At 33.2% G+C, this 27,314-nt stretch overlaps 4 protein-coding genes across 8 annotated transcripts; 1 reads left to right on the top strand and 3 right to left on the bottom strand.

Moving 5' to 3' along the window:
- Window positions 1-1,909: 1,909 nt before the first annotated feature.
- LOC107262383 lies at window positions 1,910-10,231 on the bottom strand. Of its 2 annotated transcripts, none has more exons than XM_048378824.1 (6): window positions 9,835-10,231; window positions 9,679-9,743; window positions 9,401-9,576; window positions 8,988-9,096; window positions 8,611-8,889; window positions 1,910-2,162 (listed from the first exon to the last, which is right to left on the bottom strand). In XM_048378824.1, exons 1-6 carry the CDS (start codon window positions 10,100-10,102, stop codon window positions 2,091-2,093), a joined length of 969 nt encoding a protein of 322 aa, XP_048234781.1. In that variant the 5' UTR covers window positions 10,103-10,231; the 3' UTR covers window positions 1,910-2,090. The 2 variants fall into 2 exon arrangements, with proteins under 2 accessions (XP_048234781.1, XP_015583332.2); XM_015727846.3 differs by lacking the exon at window positions 1,910-2,162 and adding an exon at window positions 3,232-3,297 and having other exon boundaries at window positions 9,835-10,230.
- Window positions 10,232-10,515: 284 nt separating this feature from the next.
- On the bottom strand, window positions 10,516-21,255 carry LOC8264699 (serine/threonine-protein kinase 4). The gene is made up of 18 exons (XM_048378820.1): window positions 21,241-21,255; window positions 20,847-20,935; window positions 20,650-20,766; window positions 20,386-20,493; window positions 19,910-20,000; window positions 18,946-18,998; window positions 18,045-18,107; window positions 16,544-16,588; window positions 15,920-15,955; window positions 14,798-14,853; window positions 14,596-14,677; window positions 13,760-13,882; window positions 13,548-13,662; window positions 12,270-12,423; window positions 11,852-12,074; window positions 11,176-11,370; window positions 11,014-11,099; window positions 10,516-10,925 (listed from the first exon to the last, which is right to left on the bottom strand). Exons 3-18 carry the CDS (start codon window positions 20,719-20,721, stop codon window positions 10,826-10,828), a joined length of 1,602 nt encoding a protein of 533 aa, XP_048234777.1. The 5' UTR covers window positions 20,722-20,766; window positions 20,847-20,935; window positions 21,241-21,255; the 3' UTR covers window positions 10,516-10,825.
- Window positions 21,256-21,608: 353 nt separating this feature from the next.
- On the top strand, window positions 21,609-24,221 carry LOC107262687 (ubiquinone biosynthesis protein COQ4 homolog, mitochondrial). Of its 3 annotated transcripts, none has more exons than XM_048378831.1 (3): window positions 21,609-21,937; window positions 22,368-22,573; window positions 23,581-24,221. In XM_048378831.1, exons 1-3 carry the CDS (start codon window positions 21,871-21,873, stop codon window positions 24,085-24,087), a joined length of 780 nt encoding a protein of 259 aa, XP_048234788.1. In that variant the 5' UTR covers window positions 21,609-21,870; the 3' UTR covers window positions 24,088-24,221. The 3 variants fall into 3 exon arrangements, with proteins under 3 accessions (XP_048234788.1, XP_048234797.1, XP_048234793.1); XM_048378840.1 differs by lacking the exon at window positions 21,609-21,937 and adding an exon at window positions 21,984-22,114; XM_048378836.1 differs by lacking the exon at window positions 21,609-21,937 and adding an exon at window positions 22,095-22,232.
- Window positions 24,222-24,873: 652 nt separating this feature from the next.
- On the bottom strand, window positions 24,874-27,263 carry LOC8264701 (protein SPIRAL1-like 1). Of its 2 annotated transcripts, none has more exons than XM_002512019.4 (3): window positions 27,101-27,263; window positions 26,078-26,341; window positions 24,874-25,212 (listed from the first exon to the last, which is right to left on the bottom strand). In XM_002512019.4, exons 2-3 carry the CDS (start codon window positions 26,336-26,338, stop codon window positions 25,132-25,134), a joined length of 342 nt encoding a protein of 113 aa, XP_002512065.2. In that variant the 5' UTR covers window positions 26,339-26,341; window positions 27,101-27,263; the 3' UTR covers window positions 24,874-25,131. The 2 variants fall into 2 exon arrangements, with proteins under 2 accessions (XP_002512065.2, XP_048234804.1); XM_048378847.1 differs by lacking the exon at window positions 27,101-27,263 and adding an exon at window positions 27,039-27,061.
- Window positions 27,264-27,314: the final 51 nt, after the last annotated feature.

Below are 27,314 nucleotides of genomic sequence, written 5' to 3' on the forward strand. Positions count from 1 at the left end.
AGGAAAATATACTGTTAACCCTGTTCATTTTTTCCCATTCTCCCACCTTTGCTTTGCCAATACCTTTTCTTAACTCATGGGCAACCTTTTCAGGAAAATTTTTCATCAAAAAATAAAAAGAGAAGGAATAATTAAAAACTTTTTCTTAGCTGGTTCACCTGCATTAGTTGATCATGACAAAAAATTGGATGAAATCTTTTATGTACAAGATGTAATCACATATTTAACTTGATAATATTATATATTTAAATCCGACCAAAGTTTTAAGTTTAAGTTTTTTTCCGTTTACTTGTAATTAAAAAATTATTTAATATATAATTAAGAAACCATGTACATTGCAAGTGTGCACATTGAGTAGTAACTGTGAATTATGGATCTCTATATCACTATGATTTCTCTTGTACCTTGTTTATTTGATTCTTAATCCAGATCTAGCAAAGCCTTAATGCTTCCTAACACCCCAACATGTTTTGAAATCTGAGTGCTAACTGAAAATTAAATGCTTTATCTTATGGTAGCTAAATTATTGTGTCCACAAAATTATGCTAATATTTTCTGGCTTACACTTATCCATATAATCATTTTATTAGGAATCTATCACATGTTTTAGTGGCTCTCTCGACATTTAAAAATCTGGACATCCAATATTCCTTGATTTCGTCTCATCTCTAGTAGCCAAAGCACACTAAACTGAAGCATTTTAAATTCTATCTTCAGCCACATTCCTTTTCTTCTTCTTCTTTTCCTTTTATTATTTTTCTTTTTGGGTTGTTGCCATCTTTCCTTAAGGTTTTCATTTTATATATCTTTTTGGTTGGAAGATGAGGAATCTTTTATGTAATGGAGAGACTGTTGCCACAGGTCCTCTCAAAGCAGTAGTTAGTAATGCATTTGGGTGAAAATAAAATGGTATGAAATCATTTTCGTAAGAGGAAGAAAAGGTTTGTTGAAGCATGAAATGATTAGCTGAAGCAAAAAAAAAAAAAAAAAAAAAGGGGATAAAATAGTTTTTCAAACATAGGGAGCAATGAAAATTTAGGTGAGAAGTGGGACACATTTAGCTTTTAATGAACTGAAGATGGTGACTTTTGATCCACTATCCAATGACATATTGTTTCATATTATGTTAATGTGAATACTGTTGCTTGCAATTTTTTCCCCTCTCTAGTAGAAGTGGCCATTGATTAGAAAACACCTCTTCAAAAAAGAAAAAAGATAAGATAAAGGAGCATAATGTGTAGATTTTATGCACTCAATAAAAATATATGTTAAAATTATTTTATATTTATCACTGAACACTGACTTCTGTGGAATAGAAAAATATGTTAAATCCTGTCAAAATAACATGGTTTTCCAAGCTTGCCAACAAGTCCTTTCAGATTACATAAGCAAGCCAATAGAGCATTCTTAATCAATCAAATTAATGGCTGAAAGCAATAATTAAGAGACTGATATTGAATTTTATACAAAGTTGAAAATTAGCACTAGCGTCTGGGGATCTAACTTCATCACATCTCTATAAAAAGAAACCTACTTCTCAAACTTAAGTTTCAGATTAGACTTTATGCTTTTTCACATCAATTTGATCTGCTCGTAGCTAACTTGGAATATCAATATGGCATCAGATTTTGCGTGTCAACTAATACTGTTGGTAAAATTATTTTCATGATCCATCTTTAATATCTTTTTTTATTTTTATTTTTTAATAAAAGGAATTATTATTAACATAAACTTAATTACTTAAATAATACACATTTGATATCTAATCTAATTGATTTTAGAAGTGAAAGATTTCGATTTCGAATCATTTCCTTCTTTATTAAATGAGTTTTTAGAGTTACAGCGAATGTAGAAAAATGACTATTCTTATTGTGTAGTCCATATTCCGTCCTTAGTCCTCTCATAAATAAAAAAAATTATTTTTTTAAATTTATATTCGAAAAGACTTAAAACTGTTTGAAAATAAATGAAAAATATATAATAATAATTTCTTTTTCTTTTTTTCTTACAAGATGGCTTCTACTGAATCTGAAGGAAACTTCACTTATTCAACTTTTTCTGAAAAAAGATTCAACAAGTGATTTTCCTTTTTAAAATCTTAATCCTGGCCTTGATAGAAGTTTTGGTTGAATGGGGTTTTGATTGCCAAGGTAGACTGGTTCCTACAAAACAAATAAATTATCATAAGTGTATCACCTTCTTCTGCATGCTTAATTTATACATTCCTCTGGCATTATTACAACAGGCTCATTGCTTCACTTATATAATAATACCAAATTGTGGTTAGCAATTGTCAACAATAGTAGCTAGCTATATGTTTTTATTTATTTCTTTATATATATAAAAGGGCAAAGGGGTTAAAAATTATTGTCCTCAAAGTCAATCTTGGAACTTGTAAATGCACATTGTTTAGTCCCTAATGCAAATTAAATTAATATAAATAGTGGTTAATTTTCTGTGACAATAAGATGGTTGCCCATCTCTCACGAAATAACTTGTATTTATGTTGAAGCAATTCAGATATGTTGCTGAGTCATGCTATGCATTTTAGGCATTAGGGATATATGGATAGCATGATGTGTACAATTATTGGTTGCTTTGTATCTCTATTCAATTTGTTAAATTATATAGAATAAAATATTCATCTCATCTCAAAACCTATATGCCATTGCATGAGACTAAATGCTGAAATTATATTATGATTGGGTTAAATATTAAGATTTGGTAAGAATTTGGATTTGCATAGTAATTAGATATTGTAATGCGATTCACTTTTATGCTATTTTTGAAGTTTATTAAAATATTTATTTTATTTAAAAATATATATATAAAAATAATAATAATAAAGTTGAAGGAAATATTTTAATGCAATAAAATATGTTAATAAACTAATATGAAATTTATATGAAAATTTTACCTATTTTCTTAGAATTTAGTTTAATTGTATAAATAATTTCATACGAATTTGAATATGTAAGATTATGAATTAATTTTCACTTCATTCAAAACAAATAAACATTGAATTTATAAATGAATTCCATAAAGTTTATAAATTTTAACCAAACAAAGTCCTAAAAGAATATATTAATTTTAAGTTTTAAAATTAAGGGAGCAAATGCTAAAAATGAATGTAATTAATTCTCATATTCTCATATTTTAATCCGCAAGAAAAGTAAAGGAGTCAAATAATGTCTCACAATTATTACTTATGCATAGGAACATATAATTAGTTAGGACATCATTGAGCTAAGACAGGACCACATTAAGGAATAATAGTCTCCCCACCAACACTCCAACCTGCAGCCAATGGCGAAACAAGAATTGCACAACTCACATATATATATATATATATATATATACACATTTAATTCCTAAGATTCTTTACATGTTTATTATTATTATTTTATTTTACTTCTTTCCCTAAGTATTTAAAATTGGTTTTGATTCAGATTTTTTATTTTATTTCAACCTAATTCCCATTGTGAAAATGATTTCATTTGATATATACCGCTTAATCAACTTTAGTAAATATTAACTTATAATTTAGGTATTTAACGATGAATAATTCTTATTACTATTTTTTTTTCCAAAATATCTATTTTTTTTTCTTTTTTGTTAAACTCATTTGTAATAATATAAATATTTCGTTTAAATTAGCCTTGTCAACTTTACATCCCTGTATAATGATTCTTGTACCCAACTGAACATTTTACTTTTTCTTCATGGAATCTCCGGTCCAAGCATTAATATCTAAGCAAGATTTGAATGGTCCTCTTGGCACAAATAATTTGCAACACATACATTAAGTGGTTGTATTTGTGTGTGTGTCTATTGCATACGTAATGAATTTTGATTTGATATAATGCGATTATATTAATATAAAGAACTTCTATTTTTCTGTCACTCATTTTAATTAAGTGATGCACAGAGTATCATCTGGCCACGGATGGCATTTAGGCCACAAGGTTTCAATTTGAAGGTCATGTCAGTATCAATGGTGGGCCTTTATTGTTCATCATCTTCTCAAATTGGTATCGAGAATTTAATGGTTTAGGTTTATATAGCATTTGATCGTCTTGTTGATGATTTATAATTATTGAAATTGACTGCTTGATTGCCTATTTATAAACCCAATAGACTTATACCATTCTTTGTATTCTTGACAGTTTCAGAACTAGCAATACTTATTTTTCTTTTTGATTTCTCTCTTCTTTATGATACAATAAATTAACCTATAAACACTGTAAAAAGTATACACATATTTTCATTGGATATGTTGCTAATCTTATTAGTAAATGGGTTTGCTCTATGTTTAATTGATCAAAACTTCATGTTTTTGTTAGGAAGTCATTTTAATTTAACTAGAAATTCATGTTATTTAAATTTAATAAGCAAAGGTACCATATTCCAATCATCCTATTTCTTCTCTCTCTGACATCCACTCTCTAAAGTTGATCCTCTAGTAATTTGTTTTCTTCATCTTTTTTTTTTTTTTTTTTTTTTTTGGCTCTTAAGAGTATGTTGTCAGTGTGTTACTGTCCAATTGATGTTAACAAGCTTCATTGTTACAGTAGACAAAAATATATACAAATTTGTACACTAGAAAGGGACTCTTTTGATGCACTATAATCCTTTCTCCACCAATGAAGTTGGGTTAACCTAATTTTGTGCTTGTCAATTAGTGCCAAAAAGAAAATGTCTAAATCAGTTGATATAAGATTGAAAAATCCACTTGTCTGTGAGTGGTCCACTTATCTATATGGGGTGATACCTGAACTTTGGCATATCTTACCCATAGCTGCCTATACTTTTTTATATTACAATCGCACACCCTTCACAATTCGATGTCTCGTTAGTCAGTGGTCTTAGTTAGTTTAATCAAATAATTTCATTAATTAACAAGTTTAACAAATCAAATATCAAACTCGGTGATATTACATTCTTATTCAAATTAGTGAAAACTTATGCTATTAGAATAGTTTATTCTTATGTCCACAAATTACAAATAATTAAATAAATCTTTTAATATAAAAAAATTTATTTATCAAGTATAAAAACATTAAATTACATAGTAATTTTTAAACTTTATCCAAAAAAATAATTATGCTTAATTAAAAAATAGTAATTATTTAGTAAGCAAGTAAAAAATACTTTTAATTAATTAATTATAAACTTATAATAAATTATACTTTTAGTACATTGACTAACAACAAAAACTAATATAATAGAAGGTGAAACTGAAAAGTCTTTAATTATAATAAAGAAAAAACTATAGGACTTATCAGTTATAATAAGCAAAACCTCATGGGGTATATAGTAATTCACCCTATCATCTTCCAATGTTGCTTCTATGACCTGCCCAAAATGGGCATATTCTGTTTTCCTGACATGCCATTTTATGCCCTATCTTTAACTTTTATGTATCATTCTTTAATTATATTTTATATTAATTAAACTCTATCAAAATGAGCTAAAATAATTTTGATATTATTACCAAATTAGAGTTTATTCACTGGAGAAAGACTTTTAATTTTCTTTTATAGCTATACGTTAACTTAAGGATATGTATTTTTTTTTTTTTTAAATTTTAAAATCCGTAATATCATTCAATTTCACTTCAATATGCTCCTAATTAATTATTATATTCTTTTAATATAATAATAACAATTGAATCATTTCTTAAGTAATTTTTTTATAAATCTTACTAATGAAATACTCTAAAAAAGCTATAGCCTTTTAAGTAAAAAAGCAAAAGTGAAGATCTTTCTAAATTTAAATTCGTATATATACATGATGATATTTCTTCTTCCTCTCATTTTCAGTTTTCCGATCATATTCCTTCAAAGATCTAATTTCTAATGAAATTTTTTCCATGGATATTCCTATAATATTCAAGGGTTTATTCTCTTTTCATGATTTCTTTTTTTGAAATCTGATAAAATGACATAAATTTTATATTTTTCTGAATATTTGTACTACATAAACGAGAATTTTATTTTTTAAAATGGTAAAATTAAATAATAAAAACATAAATAAATAGAATAGACGCATGAACCGAAAACCCAAGAAAAGGAAGTGCCTTTATTTGACAAAGACAAAACAATATCGATTATATTCGTCTTGTCAGAAATTTTTGTTCCCTTGGTAAAATTAATATAAAATGAAATCACAAATAATATTATTTATTTATTTATTCAATTTTTAATGCAGTTATAAAATTATCAATGAAAACAAGTAGCCTGAGCCCATAGAAAACGATACGAGCAGGGAGAAGAATAATAATGAGAAAGGCATTCACATGTCAAAATTAAATTAAAATAACAAAATACTACACAAGTAATATAGCCACTCGTTATAATAATTTTCAACACTTGCAGGATTTTCCTTAATTTAAGATTCACAACTACAACGCTATTCATTTTGGGCATTTACAGAGACATTACGAAAATGCTATTCATTTCTTTTTTCTTCTTTATGTGATAATACAAGCTAAGCAGCTTTCATGGAAACTAGCAGGTTTTGTATGGAGAAATTAATTTAATTATAAGAAATTTACATTTTTCACAAAAGAAAATCTTTTTTACTATGCTTTTAGTTATCAATGTTTAAAGTATAACAACAAAATGGAACGCTCTTTAAAAAGTAAAACTTGAAAACCCTTTTGCTTTTTTATATATTTTTATAGGTTATCAGAACTTTTATGATTAAAAAATAAAAATACATGTTTTCCAAATATAAAAGAGAGGAGAAACGCATGCTATAAATTACTATCAAAAGCTTGTAAAAGCTATTTGTAAAATAAGGTTCATTTGGTAATTTATAATAAATTTAATAGATTTTGATTTATTTAAGCAAATATAATTTTTTTTTTTTAAAGAAATAATCATATATAAAAATAATTTTAATTATGACATACAGTTTGAATTAGATTAAGAAAAGAAGAAGATAAAACTAACTAATTATGAGAGCAATTAATTGATAGTTCATAAGTGTCTCTCTATCTGGGAAAACCAAGTCAAGGGCAATTGCTGACTACACAGGCTTAGCTTACATTTGGCTCAAAAGTCAAAACTAAGTATCACCTGATAACGCCATTAATAAGTTAGTTCTATTGTCATCCTATTTTGTTTTTCCTTTTTTTATATGGATAACGACATAACTATTTTAGGCATTCATTCGACTGACTCTTATACATAGACCTTCTAAATCCTTGCAATTTTTTTTTATTATTTTATTGATACAGAATCTGTTTAGCATTATTCGTCTTTGTTGAAAATAGTGAATATGTTTATTAGAACAGTAGAGCTACATAACAAGAACAAAAATCAATACTAGTTTTGCACCAATGAGAGAAAAATTGGACATTTGATCGATCACTTAAAAGAGGGTAGAATTTGGAGCTACTAAAATCACTTTTAAATAAACCGATAAAAAAGGGTTAGGGTTGCTTTTTTTTTTTTTTTTTTTTTTTTTGCGTAATTACTTGTAAAAAATAAAAAAGAAGAGTTATACTTAGTAGAAACGTTGGATTTTTTGTTTTTTCTAAAGAAAAGTAAATTTGACATAGTTTGAATTACAAAACTTTAAAACAGCTGAAAAGAAATTGCAACCTAGTAGTTATAATCATGCCCACTGTATTGTAACATGTTTCTAGGAAGTATCCATGTAAATTACATCTTCTTTATAGCCTATGGGCCCTATACTCTGATATCTCAATCTCCTCATCTATTCAACTCATAACATATCTCATTGGGCCAACACATTCAACCCAATTCATGGCACTTACAGGCTTGTCTTAGTACTGACCTGCCAGACATAACTGACTGAGGTGTTTCTGGGTTCAGAGTCTTCATTCAACCATTATATGTTCCACTCCTTTTCAAAGCTAAACACGCCATTAGTCATGTAATCTTTTAAGTTTTATGGTAAAAATTCTGAACTAATATCTTGAGAAAATGCCTCGGAATAATAGGTTCTGTGAAGTACTGCTAAACCAACTTATAAATTGCATACAGGAACCAAATTTCAGTGAAACAGCTACCTGGCTAAATATGTTTTTCGCTGGTTGATCAGTTCTACCACGTGATGACGTAATGTGGAGCAGGAAACAAGAGGATCAAACTTAATGGTTCAAATTTACAGGTCAAACATTTCATTAGATCAAAGAACTGAGTTTGACAATGCAAGTGTCTAACAAAGACTCTACATCCTTATCACCATAGAAAACAGGGAATTTAGTCAGAAACTCAATTACTAAGGAGAAATTCTGAGAACAAGGCCAGGGTTGGAGAGAGAAAAAATAAATTATGCAGCTCGTCCTTATGTTAAATAAACACGGCGAGTCATTTGAAAAGATGCACCAGGACAACTGATAGGTCCTAGAGCATGCATTAGAAAGCAATGACAAGCATGATACAAGCAACCTACTCGGCTAGACCACAACACATGTTTCAAGTAGAATTTACAAGCAAGCACAAGCAAATGTTTATAAGCTGCAAAGTTATACCTCTATTACCATTGCAAATTATATATCGTAATTAAACTTTCAACACAGATGACACATTGTAATAACTGATATTTCAAATTTCAAATTTCAAGATACAAGGTTACCTGTCTGTGCACTTCATATGGCAATTTCAATCTCCAATCTCTGCTTTTACGGCTTAAAGGTCTACCTTTGCTTTCAGGGTCCCTGTTTTCCTTCACATCTGCCAACTTCCAGATACAGATGTCTGATTCTTTTTCCATGGACTCCAGATAGAAGACTCCATCCTTTTCTGGGCCTTTAGACTCTAGGCCTTCTACATAGCATACTCTCATGGGCATGTCTTTGAAACGCCATAAATCATCTGGCACCTTCAGTATCCTCTCAGCACCAGGAGATGATACCTTTCAAGTCAGGAACAATGGTATCTCAACGAGTTAATAACGTGATGATCAGAAATTTCTTAAGCTATAGCAAGGAAGAAGAGCCAGCCACCAATTACCTCAAGAGCCAAATCCTCAGGTATTTCTCCAAGTGCTCCAACTTCCTCCAACCGTTTTTTATATTCTTGACAGTAGCTTTCAAGCTCCTCCATGCTGGGACAGCCATATCTGATCAAAGAGACTATCACTATGAAATTTTGCATGTATGTAGAAACCAACTATCCATATATGAGTCTAAGAAAGAAGTCTTGCTTTGCCTCTAACATCAAATATACTATTTTGCTTCATTGAATATATTAAAATTTTAACAAATTGCCAACAACCATGACCAAGAAGAAAACACTAGTCTACTAGACGTATTTAAATTGTAACTAATTCTAAAACACTTCCATTTACAAACCAAACACATGAGTGTAACATTTGATTGATTCCGGCAACCAAACGCACCCCTAACATGAAAAGAGAAGCTTACTCATTAGACAGTTTGTCTAGTCTAACATAAACATATCCACGAGGAGTAGTCTTGAAAGCATAGAGCTCAATGCCATCACCAGATTGCAACAATACTTCACGTGCAATAGAGAGAGCACGTTCTCCCCATGGGACACCTTGCAAAACAATTCCACCTCCATCCCCACCATCACCAGCCTATCATTTTCAGACAATTGAATAAGCACTGTCAACCCAAAAAATTGATATTCAAAATCAAACTCAATTTTTACGAAAACGGTAAATTCAGAAACCCCACACCTTGGGCTCCACCTCCTCTTCTTCTTCTTCCCACCCATCTGTTTCTTCCTCTTCACTTGTTTCATCTGCAGCACTCAAACGTAATAACAACTTTTATCAAACACTTGAGCAGCATATGTTAAGGACTTTTACCAAAACACCTAAAATAGCAATTACATTTTTCGCTGCCATTTTCTCGATGGTTACTTTCGTTTGAGCTTGTTCTAAAGAGCCGAGAAGTTAAAGAAGGAGAATGATATATGGAAGTGGAGGAAGGTTGTTTCGGAGAGAAGCTAAGTAAACGACAAGGATGGTTGTGAAATTGAAAGCTTGTATCAGCAACACGTTTGCCTCGTCTGCTCAAGCCAAAAGTTGAAGAAGAGAAAAGAGAGATGCGGGAAGTGCATTTACGTAGTAGACGAAGAATAATCCGATCACCGACCATCGTTTTCCTTGGTTTTGCCACGCGGTGGCGGTGTTGCCAGCTATGTTTGTATCTGCGGTGCACTTGAGAGGGCGCGGAAAGGAAAATTTACAAGTTGGAAAAGGGGAGGGAGAGAGTGAATCTCATTAACCCCAAGTGATTAGCTTAATGGCTGGATTAACATTAATAAAAAAAAATTAGTAAATTAATAAAATATAATTAAAAACCAACCAATAAAAATACAATTATATTATTATTATAAATTATAATTTTGTAATTAAATTATTTTTAAAGTCGATCAGTAAATGGAAACAGTAAACAGTAACAATCCTGTTCAGAATACATTGGTAATATTACACAACACATTGATATAGCTATGAGAATTGAACAACTACCAAAATTGATGTAGTTATTGAGAAATGACAACTACTGTGTCATTGTCAAACACCCTCAAAATTGGCATTACATCTAAACAAAATGTGAGTACAGATTTGCTTTGCCCAATAAATAAATAAAAAGCTATTATTATATACAGGAAATTAGTTAACCAATGAGCTTTGGCCCAAAAGTATTGCAGGAGTCTCTACTCCAGCACTATGAGATTACGAGTTGTAACCTAGTAAAAAGAGAAGAATAAATAAATGAAGAGAAAAATGCTATTTTGAGACCCAACAGTTTTGCATTTTCTGAATACAAAACAAAAATAGAAGTATTCAGCGAGTCTCTCTCTTAGCATGCCACTATTTACAAGCGGAGGATAGTTCGAAGCGTATCAGAGAGATTTTGAATGGTCTGTTGCTCTTGCGTTGCTTGCAACTCTTGGAGTGGCATCTCCTCATAACATCTGCAATAAACCCCAACAAAAATATATATAAAAATATTATATTAACATCAAAAAAAGATATAATTAGAAAAATCAGAGGAAGTATTACGTTCTGTGGTACGCCAAAGCCTGTGCCAGATTCAGTAGTGTAGAACTTGAAGTTAGTCTTTTGTAGACACTTGCAGGAAGAGGCATCTGCAGCACATCAAATGAACCCATAAGACGCCAACACTTAAGCATATGAGACAGGGAGAGAGAGAGATACAGGTACCTCATTTTGTAACCGCCGACCCTTTCTAGATGGCCCATCACCACTAAAAAGCTCTTGCAGCACTTCCCCTGCCTCACTATTATCCCGTTGCATGCCTCCAAGAACATTGTCTGATAAGAGAGCAATTGGGGATATATCTGTTGCCTTCAAGAATGGAATAGGTACTGTATTACCAGCTGCATAAATGGACCAAAGCTGCAAAACAATGAGTTCAATGTAAGCAGCCACAATTATCCCAAACAAAAGAAACAAATCCAAAGAAAAACTAGCAGACTAGATGATGATAAGCTGATTGTCCAGTTCTTCCGTGTGTGCGTGCGTGCGAGACAGGGAGAGAAGATGAGGAAAAAAAAAAAAAGACAATTAGCTTTTCCTAGCTCAAAAGGAGGAAATCCTATATTCCAATTAAACCTCACACAGGAATACCAAATTTTAATAAAAAGCTCTCAAATTTTGGTACTTCTAAACTAACAATTCCTCTCAAATGATCATGACTTTAAAACTGATCATGCTTGATTTCAGAGCAAATTGAAAAACATCAGACAACAGATAAAACAAAAGAGACTTTTGCCTTTCAACGCAAAAGCTTGTCGTCTATTAACTGGTGAATAAAAGAATTGACACAGACATACTCATCTATTATCTAGTGAACAGAATAATTCAGGATGAAAGAGACCTTGTCTTGTAATGCAAAAGCTTTTTTGCTGACAGTTTCATTCTTCAAAGTGGAAGTACCCACAACCCCACTTCTTCCAACCGGTGACTGAAGTGTGCTACCCTTCTTGAGATTTTGCAAAGGAGAACCAGGTACTGGAGGCAATGTCCTTATATTCTGCAATAGAGGATGCGATTCTCCAATCAAAATTTTGTTTGCAGCAACAACGCTTGCATTATCCACCCTAATAGAATTAACAAAACAAATTATCAAATAAAAGTTTTGAGCCTGGACTACAATTATGAAAAAAAAAATAAAAAAAATCACTGGGTATAATCCTGTATAATGAAAAAAATCCTCTACAAATATAAGATCTCCATCATTTTCTTAATTTCTTCATGCATATACAAACAGCAATAGCAAATGGTGAATAAAATACCGCGAGTCAATTGATTTGCCTCCTGTCGCAGTAACTGAAGGACTTTCAAAATGTCTTAGAACCTGCGAAGGATCTCTAGCACTATCAAGCGCATTCTGCACGGCTTCCTTGTCTGTCTCCTCCCCTCCATGAATCACTACCGTTCCAAAGTCCACTGGACACACAGATCATCAATAAGTGGGAGACTATAGCAAACATCTTATCCTAAAACTACTGTGTATCAAAAGATATGTGCAAGCGGAGTAATCTTTGTTATCTACACTGGCCAGAAATAAGTAAACCCCCATTATCTCCTATATGTTACATAAATCTTCATTTTCCAATAAACAATTAATATTTTCCTGCCCATGACTTGAATTAATTAACCCTAAGTAAAATATCTCCAGGTAATCTTTTCAATTCATACATTAAATCTTGAATTATTAGATCAAACATCAAGAAGTTCAGGATCATAAGAAGCTGCCATGAAGATTCTCACCAGCTTTGGAGGGAATATAGTATATTATAAAATAATATGCCACTAAACTCACAGGAAGCTTTAGGTTCCAAAGAACAATAATGTTTAGTTCAATGATCATATATTAGATGTTTAAAACAAACTGCCAAGTAAAAATCCATTGTTACTGTTTTATTTTTCGTTTTCGACGGTTTATTTCAGAATGCATGGACGGGCAGGTATATAAATGTAAATGCATATGTTGATTACATGGTGTAATTTCATTTGTTTGGTTCAGTTTTGACTGGATAATGCATACCCTGGTTTTTATACTCTTACAATATGGGGAATAGGAACTCCTCATTCCATCCTTGCCTTTTGTGCTAAGCCCTTTCAGCTGTTGGATTCCATTCAGGGGAACTTCAGATGAAAATTAGTTTGTCGGGCAATGTGTGTTTTATGCTAAATGGATTCAGGTCTTGAGCTCCTGTGCTGATGACTTAAAGTATGTCAAAGCTCCTTATTAACAACCTTTCTTTTTGGCAGGGTGTTGAGTGGTTTGTGGTGGCATTTCAGCTTAACGTTAGTTTTTCAGCCAGTGTAATCAATCAGCAGATACACCCGAAATGGGCACCAAAATGCACTTGTACTTGAATGCATAACTTCGAAAGGAAAACAGAAAAGGCTCCTTTTCTTTTCCACATAATGCATAATTTCAAAAGAAAAATAGACAAAAAAACCTCTCTTAACTTGATGCAACTTGAGTTGAATAAAAAAAAATTTCCTCCTCAAAAGCTTTCAGCAAAGACATAAGAAGTAAGAGACAAGAAGGAAAACCGTACCTTCTCCAGCCAGGTCCATAACAACTTCAGATTTGGGTATTTCATCAGCTGTCTGAGGTCTCTTTGATGGAACAGTATCTCCATAATACTCGTTGAGTTTTGGGGCCTCTGGTGTCTGTTTCAAAGTAAAAAATGATTTATGATTTCTGAAAAAGAGTCGGATGGAAAGAAGCCACAATAACTGAATGAATGGAACTTGACTATGGACTTACTTCAGATTCAACTGGAACAACATTTTGTGCCTCCAAAGCCATTGAGGCCCTAATTTGCCTTGCTTTGTCAATCTTTTGCAACATTGCTGAGGCTCCGTATTTGCATTTTTCAATAAACTTGTGCTGAGTTCCAAGTAAGGAAAACATCAAGTTAACCATGATAAAAATATTATTTTTTGATTTGAATATAAAAGATTAAGCAACATTTCGCTTTTAAAAAATTCCAATCTATTTGATAGAAATTTGGACAAACTAAATCAAACCAGTTAACAAACATAGAAAATATATGAGCCAGTAATGAATTAAAATAATGTCAAATGTAAGAGCTACTCAAGTTGGGATGAGGAAACAGTTGGTTTGGCAAAAGCCGAACTACTGAACCCCTAAAGATGAAATTGAACCCAATCGAGATTAAGATCCGAATTTGGTTTCAATTTAGGTGTTTAATTCATTGTTTTAATTTTTAAGTTAAATTTTATAATTCTATATTATTTAAAATACTCATTTCAGTAAAAAATCATATTTTACATACATAACAAAAAATATTTTATTTATTAGTAAATTATTAAATTTCATAACATTAACTATAATTTAATAATAAATATAAAACATTGGTTCAGTTTGTACTGAAATTTTTTGCTCAAAATCAAATTAAACCGAAATTATTTTTGTTTTGAAATTTTTAAAACGAACCCAATCAAATATGAGAAATGACCGAACCAAACTGGTTAGTTTGGTTCAGTTTTCTGGTATCCGCTCACTTTTGCTCACCCCTACTCAGAAGATAATAAAAATGTAAAGTTTTCACGTTTATATTTGTAATTATCTCTCCACACCTTCAGCATCTCAGATGCAGTTGGACGTGAACGAGGTTCTTTTGTAAGGCACTTTGCAACAAAATCATGAAATACAAGAGACCTGCCAAATAAACAAACTAGCTTTTAACACCAGTGTATGCTGTAATAACGAAGAAATAGCATAACTACTAAAATCAATTTGCTATAAACTGATAGTGGGTACGAACAATTTAAAACTTACCATTTTTCTTTATCCTCAAGCATTGGAGCTGGCTCAATAGAAATCATGAATAAAACCTATGAAGTCAATATGTATTTCAGACAAACTTCAATATGATTCTTAACTTGACAAACATAAAAGTACGGCAGTTGGGTTCATGAAGCAGAAAAGCCCAAAAGATGCACCAGAATTAGGTACAGATAGACTAACATGAGAACAGAAAGATTTTCAATTTCACTAATGCATATTTTTCACTCAGGGAACAGGAAGGTTCCAAACATTTTTAGCATTTAACACCTCATTAGTTAAAACATCGCCTGGAGCCATTAGTTGCAGAACCAATATAAAAGTTATGCATAAGAGGAAAAATCTCATGTAAACGCAGCAAATGAAATATCAGATTTTAACTACTGGACAAATTTATGAATTAATTCCACTTCCTGAGACCTGCAAATAACCTCTACCACACCACAGATCCTTTGCTTACCCTCAGGAGATACTAACTTCCCAAAAATTTCAGACTAAGAATCCACATCCATTTCTCATCAAGTAAAATGTGATGTCAGCACTCCAAGCATAAGAATGCAGGTCCTCGTAGGTGAAGGTCCAAACAGAATGCAGGTATACATGGATAGAACTCAGAACCAATAAGAAGTAAATTGCATGTTAACAACTTTATTTGAGCTGGAAAAAAAAATCCACAATTCTTGATTTGAGAAAGAGCTGGGAGAATCAAACCTTCACACTCATAATCCCAGCTGATGATTATGGAAACGTGAAGCCTTCCCAAATATTTCTCTTAAGAAATCACTGGTTTCGCAGAATGGCTAAATATCTACATGTCAGAACTAGAAATAAAGCATATATCACATATATGCTCTGCCACAAGTTCAGTAGATTTAGAGCCCAACATTAAACTTTAGCATCCAAATCAGGACAATCAATATTAACAAAAAATTTACTCTGATTATGTCCTACACTTCTTTAGTTGCGACGTACATCTCTAAATCAAGCAAACCACTAAATACTCGACATGGATAACAATGAAATAATTACCATGAAAAAGGGGGAGAAAATAGCCAATTAAAAAACAGTGTCAAGCAGAGATATAAGAATACAAAGATTTCAATATTATGCTCTCACCCTCATAGGATGCACTGTTGATCTTGGAGGAAGTCCCTGAAGAAAGATTAAAAAAAAAAAAAAAGAATATTAAAACTGGATAAATATTGATAAATTGTCAGGAACAATCAATTTCAACAATCAGAATATTAGCCATCCAACACAAGAACAGCCTGTTACTTTGTATCGTAACCCCAATCAGAAGAGTCATTTCCTTTCACCATTACAACTCTTAAAACAGTTACTCTTTTTCCTTCAATCAAGGTAATAATTCCACTTTCACCTTACAAATTTAGCACTTAGCAGTAGCTGAATTTATAACATCTATAATAATAATGGATTCTGCTCGTGTCCTATAAGATTTGAATCCCCATCATAATGAAGGCTTGTGTTTATCAATTGTGTATCAATGGATTAAGTTCAATCACAATTCATCACCACTTGTACAGATGCACCTTCCAATAAGTTTTGACTGTTGCGTAACTGTTGTGGACCCTATTTCTGCTGCCTCATGCAATTCTAGAAATATAATAAGAGACTTATGCAGAATACTGATTTCTACCCAAACAAAAACTCACATAAGCAGATTGCTATGATATTAAATAAAGTTGACAATATTGCGACTTATGCAGCAAATGAATATACCTCAGCCATTTCAATTGCAGAAACACCAAGAGCCCAAACATCCACCTGAAAGGAAAACACTAAAAGATAATAAACAGGTAGCAAGCGCGTCTTGATTACAACAATTGTTTTCAAGAATATTGCTGCTTCTAAGAAACCAAATAATCAAAACCATGCAATATAAGCCAAAATTTTAAATCAAAAATCAATTTTTAATATTTTAAAATGAAAAATCAATTGTGTTAAGAGATTTTGCTTTATCAACCACATGATCAGGCCCAAGTATTGTGGGTATGAGCTGAGACTAAATTCTAGTCTTAAAATCCTTGGCTAGGCCACAAGTTTTTGTTTCTCATGTTTTAGAGAATTAAAAGTAGAGTTGCAAACACACATCTACCAGTAAAAACACATAATGTATTAAATATTTCATGGCCATCAAGACCTAGAACTTATGGCCAAACCCTTACTTTCATGCTGCCTAGCCCATTCACAACCCTAGTCTCGACCGGACACAAGCTCTGTTCAAGAGAAGTTCTTTATGGGCCCAACTTTCTCAGGTCTATTGTAGAACTCCAGGTGCCAGCAGGTGTAGAAATATTAACCCTATGATTGGGTATGGCCTAGAAGGACACCAGCCAGCAGTATCAGCATCCAGTTATGAAACCCTTGAAAAATGTGGATTTATTGAAATATAGTTGCTACACCAAAACTAGGCACAAAAAGCCAACCAGACTGACCTAGTAGATAAATCAGGAATTCAGAGACAATTATCCAAATACGAAACCCGTCCTCTATATATAACCCACAGAAAATAGAAGAAACCATTAGGAAGATCATCCTCTGTTATCCTTAGTGAACCTGCCAGGTGGTAACAAAACTCCTTCATGCTTATCCATAAATGAAGCATGTCTTACCCCAATATAATCTTTTGGTTCTAGCATATTAGTGTTTCAGACAATGAAGTTTAATTACATAGGATTGTTGAATGTGTATTCCTAGTCCATCATAACATTTTTAGATGCTCATTTTCTTGAACATGCTAATCGTTTTCCTTGGTTTTGTAGCATCTTAAAAAATTATTCATATCAGAAAGATAACTTTGAAACATGGTAACAAGGCTTTACCATGTCCTTGAGTACATAGCAAAAAATCACATTGCTTAATTAGAATTACTAACAAAGTCCGTCGCCCTCATAGGTATCTGCACTCCCAAGTTTTGAAGCCATCACTAGGAATATAACATGCACTTTCCAGCTTTTTCTTTTGCATAGCCCATGAGCAACTATGGGCTTGTATTGGTCCAAACTTGCACTAAGTTTAACAACTGCTTCGATAAATGAATCAGGACGTACATTTCTTTTTGATGTTCCATATATTAATGTGCTCAGGAAATACTCAAGGATGAATGATGAGCAACACAAAAAACATGTAAACACCCACATTACCGCAAAGGACAATGGAAGAGGCAAGGATGTGGGAAAAAGTCAGAGAATCAAATCAAAACATTCAAAAGACATAATACCTTTCCATCATAACGGCTTTCCTGAATTACTTCTGGAGCCATCCAATGTGGAGTGCCAATGAACTGCAATTCAGATAAAATATTTTTAGAGAAGGTACTTCCAAGTAAAGCATGATAGCTTATGCCCAACCGCATATAACCAAGCATTTATACAACAATTTTATACAATGAACTTAGTGATTCAGAAATAGTAAGCAGGAGAAGCATCATAACAAAATATTGGAATGCAGAGGAGCAATCATCCACAAAATGTTTAGCATCAGATTAGCAGAATGAAGATCATTGGACAGATAAGGACATGAAGGATGAACACAAAAAAATTCCTGTAAAGTAGGATCTGGTAGCAGAATATAGTCCCAGTAAGTTGCTCCAAAGTTACGGCATTCACAGAAGACTTCCTTTGCATGCAATAGCCTTCTATTTTAAGAAAAAGGTGATTGTAATTAACTGGTGATTTGTGAAAATGCAAATCCCGTACCCATAAATTTTTTAAGAATATCCTGTTTAATCAGTACTATTATCCAGAATTCTGCTATGTGTACATCCCTATATATTTTCCTTTTAAAAAATAAAATCCACTAAAAGTAGAAGGGGGTCCAAGCCAAGTTCACAATATCTTGATTCATGAAGTTTAAAAGTTAAAGCACTAAGGAATTTAAACAAAGAAAAAAAGAGAAGAAAGTTGAATAGCTGTTCATGCAAATACAGATTTAAGAAAGAAAAACAGCTTGACTTAAAATGCAGCAAGCCAATTTGTCTTTCCCACTTAGCTTTTTGCTAGGCATAGGTGATATTGTAGACACTGAATCACCTAAATAAATATTGAGGTAAAATGCTAGCAAGCTGGCCCATATAACAATTTATCCCATTGATAATGCATGCTTTTTCGCAAATAAAATACCGTATTGCGCTTTGACATGGTCCTTGTAAGCTGCGCAGCAACCCCAAAATCACCTGCTCACAATGTTTTAAAGTAAGAACAAAATCCTAAATCCGTTGCCACAGGCTAAAAACCACAATGTCAAGCAAAAGGAAAAGGATAAGAAGTAATGCAAAGTCAAATTAAAAATTGATTATATTAATACAAGATATAGCTCAAGGGGCCAAGTTGACCTTGACAGTCAAATATTAAACTGCAGATACACTGCAGGTTCTAAACCAAACATGCATGATATTGTAGCTTTCGGCTTTTAGCGCATTCTAGATCCTACTAAACCAAATAACAGGCCTCTTGGTCAACATGTGAACTACCAGACCACACATTATTTATCAATTTTTGCAATTTCTTACAAGCCTCACACATGGAATCGTGTCATGCAGATACTAATTCCATAGATTATCTCTTTGCACCATCAACAAAGATGGGCAAAAGTTGGGTTAAACTGAAACCTGTCAGTCAACATAAGTCCTAGAAAATCTGTTTGGGCTGCAAAAATTTAAATCTTATTTATTAGATTAAGACATACTTTACAAAAGATTTAATTACCTTTCTAAAATCAACCAGTAAGAAAGTAAATCTTCTTTCTTTTTTCTTTTAAATATTTCCGCTAATTGGCTCCTAAAAAGCATAAAGCAATATTACGAGGAAAAAGGCCATCTTTTGTACTTGTTTACCTCATATAAATCAAGAATAATGGCTGAACAAGCATCACATGCAAGGAAAAAATTGCAGATATTGGTAGTAGCAAAAACCAAGAGCAATCAATGTACTGCCATTACAGCTTTTGATGTGTGGCATAATTATCAGTATCACCATGTACAAAAGTAATAGGATTTAACCATTACAAGCATTAATCTTTTCTTTCTTACAATTAAAAACTGACTTGGTTATTTACATTTTAATTTTATGATGAAAAGATACTCACCCAACTTGACTTCTCCCTGTTCAGTTAACAAAATATTACCACCCTTAATATCTCTATGGACCTTGAAAATTGAATGCAAATAAGCAAGGCCCTGCAAAGAATTTCAAGAAAAAGGAGAAAACTAAATCCAATAGCATATGTAAGAGAAGAAAACAGTCGAACAAAATGACAATCAACCCATATTAATTCAAGAACTTGAGTCAGCTTAAATGAAAATTACTTTCCTCTGACACATGCATGAAACCATGCATAAATAAATGCATCTGACCACATAATCTCAAAAAAACGCATCCAGTAAATGAAAGCTGAAACAAGTTGTTTAACCACTATTAAAGCAAAACAGACAGGATAAAGCCAGTTATCCTTCATGAAACTGTTGCTAAAGACAAACTTATACCCCCCATATATTTCTAGCATAGTTACTATGTACAGCTCTCAATAATTTTTTTCTTCCAATCAAATCAAATCAACAATACCTTCAGTGCTTCTCTACATATATATGCTATTTGATACTCCTCCAAAGGCTCTTCTGTAACATTCATCAAGTCAGCAACACTTCCACCGCCACAGTACTCCATAACTATCTGCAAAAATCAAGAAACTGGTCTCCCAAACTCCAGACTCAAAAAGCGTGAGAGTGTGTGCTTGCGCATATATAAAAATAAAATTACCATATATGGAGTAAAAATAAATAAAATAAAATTACTTAGAACTAGATCTGGTTTAGTATAAGTTCATACCCAAAGGTACTCTTCACCTTGATAGCTTCCCAAATATCGAACAACATTTGGATGGCTGCACTGTTGCAACATCTCAATTTCACCTCGAATTTCTTCATACCCTTCCTCCTAAAACAACTAGCGGCATAATTCAATTCCGGTAATCGAGGCAAATAGTTTAGGAGGTTTACTTTATAAGAACAACAAAGCACACTCACCCCTTCTGTTAATGATATCACTTTGATGGCAACAAGCTCTGAAGTTCTTAGATCCCTTGCCTTGTAAACAGCCCCATATGACCCCTTCCCTAAAACCCCAACAAATAAAGCCAAATTCAAGAGAACTTGTGAAAAGGACACATGAGAAATAGAATGAATAACATATGAAAATCCCATCGATTCTATCAATTTATTAAGTTAAAATCGAAGCTGCATTGAGAGCAAACTCTTACTCCAAACGCTCAACTAAGAATACATGATACATTCAGCCTTTCTTTAACCATGCATGCATCCAACAATTCCAGTCTAATTAAACTTTAAATACTAAAAAAACTAACTAAACAAGTTACTAAATAACAAGCATATAATAAAATTAAGCTCAAAAAACACATACCAAGTTCGTTAAGCAATTCATACTTGGTAGTAGGATCTTCTCTAGTAAGACTCTCAGGAATTGAACTGGAAGACATTTTACTATGCAGCTCTCCTCCCTGAAAAGACGGAGGAGAAGATCCACTGTTCCTCTGTTTCCCAAACCCTAACTCCCCAACCGCCTGCATACTCGCTACCGCTCTCCCCATCGTCGATCCACTATCCCCCCGCCCTCTCACACTCGTCTTCACTACGAATGTACCAAACCCTTCCCCTTCTTCACCTTCACTATCCTCTCCATTATCACTCGCTCCACTATTATAATTATAATTATAATTAGGTTTTCTCACAAAAGACGACGCTGTTTGTATCGGAGGCCGACCCCGTCCGCTTTTCACAATCATAGTCCCGAAATCGCCGTCTTCTACGTCGTCGTCTAGAGAATCTCCGCCTCCGAAGTCTTTTGGAAGCCGTTTGAGGAGAGGAGGGAGAGAGTCTTCGTCATCTTCGTCGTCGTTTTGATCCTTCTTGTTGTCGTTTCCAGATCCTCCTTTATAGAGCATTGTAGCGTACATATCGCTGTTGCTGTCATCGTCGAGTTGTTGAGGTTTGGTATCGGATTCGGGTTCGGGACTTGAATCGTGAATTACGAATGTGGAGTATATGTCTGATTTCTTTGGGGTTTTTCTGGCGCGAATGGTCCGGCGACCGGACGGCGGGTAATCCATTTTGCTGTTATACTTAAGACTCTGACCGTTGCCAGTAATTAACCCAACAAAATGTTTTATTTTATTTTTTAAGAAAAAGAAAGAAAGAAGGAAACGCAACGCTACATCTCAATGGGCTTAATGGGCTAGCAAACCCATCAAAAGACTTGAAATGTTTTGCCTACCAAGGTTGCCATTCCTCATTCTTCTTTTTGATATGACCGCCATGAACAAAATCTTCTTCGCTAATGTCCTCGTTTAACAATTATATTGAAACGTTCTCATCTTCAATTACTTTTCTTTCAAAGTATTAATTCATTTTTCATTATTTCTGTTTCTTTTTGTATCTTCGATATTGATAAATTGTATTTTATATATGGTTGTTATTTTACTGGTCTGCTACTTTGGGTTTCCAGTATTTAATTTGGTTGTTTATGAATAGTAAATTGGAGATTAGGTGAAATGATAGAGGGAGGTGCAAGAATCAGGCTAAACAGGTGGCAACAAGCAGTAGTTGCAGTGGGTTCAGCACTGGGTGCATTGCTAGACCCAAGAAGAGCAGATTTGATAGCAGCTCTTGGAGAAACAACTGGGAAACCTGCCTTTGAGAGGGTTCTTCAGAGAATGAAAAGTTCCCCTGAAGGCAAAGTTAGTTTTTTCTTTCTTTAGATTTCTTCTTTTATCTCTTCTTGTTTCTTATAGCTATCTATGTTCTTAGATAAAGTTTTTGTTATGAGAATTGTGTTACATTTGGGATTATGGCTGTCTTGACAGAATTAGGAATTACGAATAAAAAAAAAAAAAAAATCCTTTCAAAAACTCTTGTATAACTGTCAAGTTTGTTGCTCATTGTCCAGAAATTGAGATTCTTGAAACATAATTCTGTATTTATATCTCAAGAAATCAGAATATGTTGAACTTATCTAGATATTGTAATTAGAAATGTAATTGGCAGTGGAATGCTAGTAGTAGTTTGAAGTTACTAAACTATATGTCTTTTATCTCTTGGAGAGTTTTGGTTAAAAAGCTTCAAATGATAAACTGCCAGTGAATTCACATCACTTCTAGTTATTGAAGAAGTGGTATTGCGTCAACATTTTCAAATGAAAATTATTATCTTGCTTTCATTCTCTGGTAATTATCAAGCTTTGTATGCATGTATATGTTCCCCTTTTCACCTCCTTCAAATTGCTATGTTTTAATGTTTCTCTTTTTTTATAGGCAATTGCTCATCCTTTTGTAGACCATTGTTGTTTTACGTGATCAATAACAATAGTTCCAATGGGTAATTGGATTTTGAGTGAATACTGGCAGGTCTGATTGATTAAACGTATGCTGCACATCATTTAGAGTTTTCCATGTGAATTTCTTGGAAAGATTGAATTGATGAAGCACCTAGAAGTCTGGATTAGTTGTATAGATACTTATATTAATACCAGAGATTTTTTGACTGCTTAATTAGGTATTAGATGTTCTGCAAGATATTTGATGGGTTTATATTGAAGAGGAGCTTTTTTGTGCTACGCTTTTTAGAAACTTAGAAACCAATTTCTTCCGATAAATGAAATTAGCACGAACATATGTTTCTGCAGATCTATGAAAGCAAATCATATACACTTCAATCAGTAAGACCGCTAAATTTATCCTTTTGACAGGCGGTACTCTTGGACAGACCACGTGTTGTATCTGCAAATGTAGGACATGCATGGGATTTACCAGCTAACACATTTGGTGCTGCCTACGCTAGATTCATGGGATCCAGGAACTTTTCCCCGGATGACCGTCCACCAGTGCGCTTCATGGACACAGATGAATTGGCATTTGTAACCATGCGGGCTCGTGAAGTGCATGATTTCTGGCACACCTTATTCGACCTCCCCACCAACCTAATTGGTGAGTCAGCCCTGAAGGTGATAGAGTTTGAGCAAATGTACCTTCCTATGTGTATAATGTCTGTGGTAGGAGGCACAACAAGATTTAACGAGAAGCAGAGAAAATTGTTCTTACAGCATTATTTCCCATGGGCAGTTCGAGCTGGAATGCAGTGCACAGATCTTATGTGTGTATATTATGAGAAGCACTTCCATGAGGATTTAGATGATGTCCGAAGGAAATTGGGCATTATTCCTGCTCCTGCTGTTCCTAAACAAAATGCAGCTTGATTAGCAGTAGTCTATTGGCTGGCTGAAGGGAGGTTGTGCCTCATTTTGAGGATTTACCTTACTATGTTATTCTGTTTGAAATATGTACAGACAGTTCTATTTGCAAACATCAAACAAGTATCTTCATTGGCATACATCCCATATTATTATACTCATATACATAACTACATAATATAACTGCATAATGTAACTGGTTGGAAACCCGGGTGTCAATAGTTTTTCAATCTGATAAGAACCCTACTTACTACATGCTGAAGAAACTTTGCTTTCTGTAGCTTAACCTTTCATTTGGTTTCTAACTTGAATATGCATTTTCATACAATGAAAAGGTCTCGATAACAGGGCATGACAAAGAAAGGTTGATCCTAGGTTTTGTGAATCTAAATCTTAAAAATCTCTCACCGGGTCTGGTTCGCAAGTGTCTAGTCCGCAATTGCCACAAGGAGATTGTATCTTTCTACAACTGAAGTGCCCTCCCTTTATGTAAGTACTAGTTATAATAATTGGGGCGTTAAAATTAAAACAATAACTTATTAATTATTAAATTAATTATACAATAATTATAAATTTCATTATCTGCCAAAATTATTGACATTTTTAATTGTTATTACATTTCAAAATTATTGATCATGTGTGTATATATTTATGCTCTTTCTGCTGTCAACTTCTTGTCCATGTTACCTTCTGGATCCTTGGCAAATGTATGATAAAGAATCTATTGCATAAAGAATCTATTGCAAAGGGCAAAATTCTCTTTTCAAAAGCATAATATTGCTAAGAATACAATTTAAATCAGAATTCAGAACTATATATAAGAAAGATATCGACTGAGCTTTTGTAACAGAAGTTTATGACATATAAAATCCACTGATATTTGATGGAATAATCCAAACAGCACCACCATCTATATATTACATTACATCACATGATCCAGCAAGTTTGCTTTGATTTATATTTAAGATGAAACCATGCTTCATCCAAACTATAGGTTTCCACAAGAATCAACAAACAATACATCCAGCATGAAAAGATTTAGTGTATATCTCAGTTACTACCACCACCAAAGAGGTATCCAAGAGAAGATCCACCACCAGGAGCAGCATGAACCTTGGTTGAAGGTCGATCCTGAACCCATCAAGAAAGTTTTTAGGCAACTTAATGACAACTTTGAGGAAAAACAATTTAGTTTGTGTTCGATGAAATATAACTGAGCATGAAACTGATGAACGAAAATATTAAATTCCAGCACATGCGTTTGACTCATCTTATAATGAGGTCACAGGTTTATCCAGCTGCGGGCCTATGCCTTTATAAACTACAATTTCTGAAATGGAATCCATTTTAGAGAGAGACAGAGAGAAAAACGGTCATCATCCAAAACACTACCCTACATCTAAGCAAGTGCTATCATAAAACCGCTATATGAGGATTCTAACTCTGAAACACAGATTAATAGGTATGGAAGCTGCAATGGCAAGCACCAAAGCAAATGTTTACTTAGATAAGTCTGGAAATTTAATGCAGAAGTTCTCTCCTGTACAAAACTGAATGCTCTACTTATCCCAGAAAAAAAGTCCTATAACCAACAAGGCCCTTCAAGACCAACAATATTGTATGAACCAAATTACAGAGACACTGCTTTTGAATGTATTTATGCTTGACAATACAAAACTGAATGCTCTACTTATCCCAGAAAAAAAGTCCTATAACCAACAAGGCCCTTCAAGACCAACAATATTGTATGAACCAAATTACAGAGACACTGCTTTTGAATGTATTTATGCTTGACAATCCTCAAGCCAGGCAGTTCCCATCATTCCAAAAAAAAAAAAAAGAACAGAAACACAGGTTGCTTAATCTAAAAGAAACAATGAAAGATCATGAACCTGAGAAATATGCATGACATCAGAAACAGCTTATGGAAGTAATGCCAACTGCAAATCATTTTAAAGAATTCCAAAAGAAAAAGAAGAACTTTTAAGAATCATACCGTGAGAAAGTTTCCAGTGTTCTGACCATCAGCACGCATATAGTTGTTTGTAGAAGTACTATTAATACCAGCAGGAACCTGCTTGCTGATATCTACTGGCTGAGAAGCCACAGCAGGTTTGGAGGGTGGCAGGTCATTTACCACCTGGGCGTCATTTGGAGCAGGTTGGGCATTTTTCCTGGCAGGTTTTGGAGCCTCTCCATCTCCAAACAGATAGCCCAATGAACTTTGTCCACCACCACTGCTAACTCCACGACCCATGCTCTGAAATTTCAAGAAATTCAAACCATGTACCCAGCGCAGACGATGAAAGTAAATCATCAGAACAATGATGCGAATCAAGAAAAAGCAGACCAGACAAATTTAGTTTAATTTATTTTCATATAACTCTCAAAAAATAATACCAATCGCTGCCCGTATCACACAAAAGGCGAACGAGGAAGATCAAAAACCTTAAAAACAATGCAATCACTAACAAATTACATAGTGAGACACTGCACAAGCTTCTTTGCTCAAATAAACAAGTACAGCATGTTGCATCTGCAATTTGATGCTAGAATCCAGTTTCCCTGTTACTCCAACATTTATATTTCTAGCACCCCGGCCATTATGCATCAAGTAAAAGAAAAAATCTCTGCTAAATTGAAACCATATTCTATTCCAATTTCACTTCTATGTAAGATCTCACTTCTAGGATTGCGAAACTAATATATCCCATCATTAATAAGAATGGTTTACATAATTGACTGCAGATACACTAAAAAATTTATAAATAAGCCAAGAAACAATTATCTTAAACCAAGAAAAGAAAACCCAACAAAAATGAACAGCAGAAAATCAACGATTCTATTTCTAAATAAACTAAAAATGGCTGGATCTACCTCATTTCGATTGCTTTACAAATCTTTAAAAAAAGAAAAGAGAAAAAAAAACTATTTAAAATATAGAAAAAATAAACAACCTAGTAGAAAGCAAAGATGAGAAGTGGAATGAATCTGAAAGCACAAAGAAAATCGGGTTTACCTTAGCGAGAATTGAGAAATCAGATCTGGAATTTAAACACAAAGGAACCAAACAGAGAAAAGGAGCAGTCAGTAGTAGCTGCAGTCACTGAGCTCACACAGTCTGAAAGCGAAATGCATACGTTATATAGACAAGGGAATTTCTTTTTCTTTTCTTTTTTCTTTTAAATGTGCCTTAATAACGTAACAAGTAAATCCTTTTTCTTAAAAGAAAA

This window comes from Ricinus communis, chromosome 1 (genome assembly GCF_019578655.1).
Source record: "Ricinus communis isolate WT05 ecotype wild-type chromosome 1, ASM1957865v1, whole genome shotgun sequence".
NCBI classification, from domain to species: domain Eukaryota; kingdom Viridiplantae; phylum Streptophyta; class Magnoliopsida; order Malpighiales; family Euphorbiaceae; genus Ricinus; species Ricinus communis.

Bases quoted from the DNA above. Each gene is read 5' to 3' on its own strand.
- LOC8264701 (XM_002512019.4), bottom strand. From the start codon at position 26,338: ATGGGTCGTGGAGTTAGCAGTGGTGGTGGACAAAGTTCATTGGGCTAT. The intron at 25,213-26,077 runs GTATGATTCTTA...TGATGGGTTCAG, and splicing joins ACACTGGAAACTTTCTCACG to GATCGACCTTCAACCAAGGT.
- LOC107262687 (XM_048378831.1), top strand. From the start codon at position 21,871: ATGTGGAGTATATGTCTGATTTCTTTGGGGTTTTTCTGGCGCGAATGG. The intron at 21,938-22,367 runs GTAATCCATTTT...GTTTATGAATAG, and splicing joins GTCCGGCGACCGGACGGCGG to TAAATTGGAGATTAGGTGAA. The intron at 22,574-23,580 runs GTTAGTTTTTTC...TCCTTTTGACAG, and splicing joins AAAGTTCCCCTGAAGGCAAA to GCGGTACTCTTGGACAGACC.
- LOC8264699 (XM_048378820.1), bottom strand. From the start codon at position 20,721: ATGTTGCAACAGTGCAGCCATCCAAATGTTGTTCGATATTTGGGAAGC. The intron at 13,883-14,595 runs GTGTGGAGAGAT...CTTGGAACTCAG, and splicing joins CTGCATCTGAGATGCTGAAG to CACAAGTTTATTGAAAAATG. The intron at 12,424-13,547 runs GTACGGTTTTCC...CTGTGTGTCCAG, and splicing joins TATGGACCTGGCTGGAGAAG to TGGACTTTGGAACGGTAGTG.
- LOC107262383 (XM_048378824.1), bottom strand. From the start codon at position 10,102: ATGGTCGGTGATCGGATTATTCTTCGTCTACTACGTAAATGCACTTCC. The intron at 9,744-9,834 runs GTAATTGCTATT...TGAGTGCTGCAG, and splicing joins AGAAAATGGCAGCGAAAAAT to ATGAAACAAGTGAAGAGGAA. The intron at 9,097-9,400 runs GTAAGCTTCTCT...CTCTTTGATCAG, and splicing joins CTAGACAAACTGTCTAATGA to ATATGGCTGTCCCAGCATGG.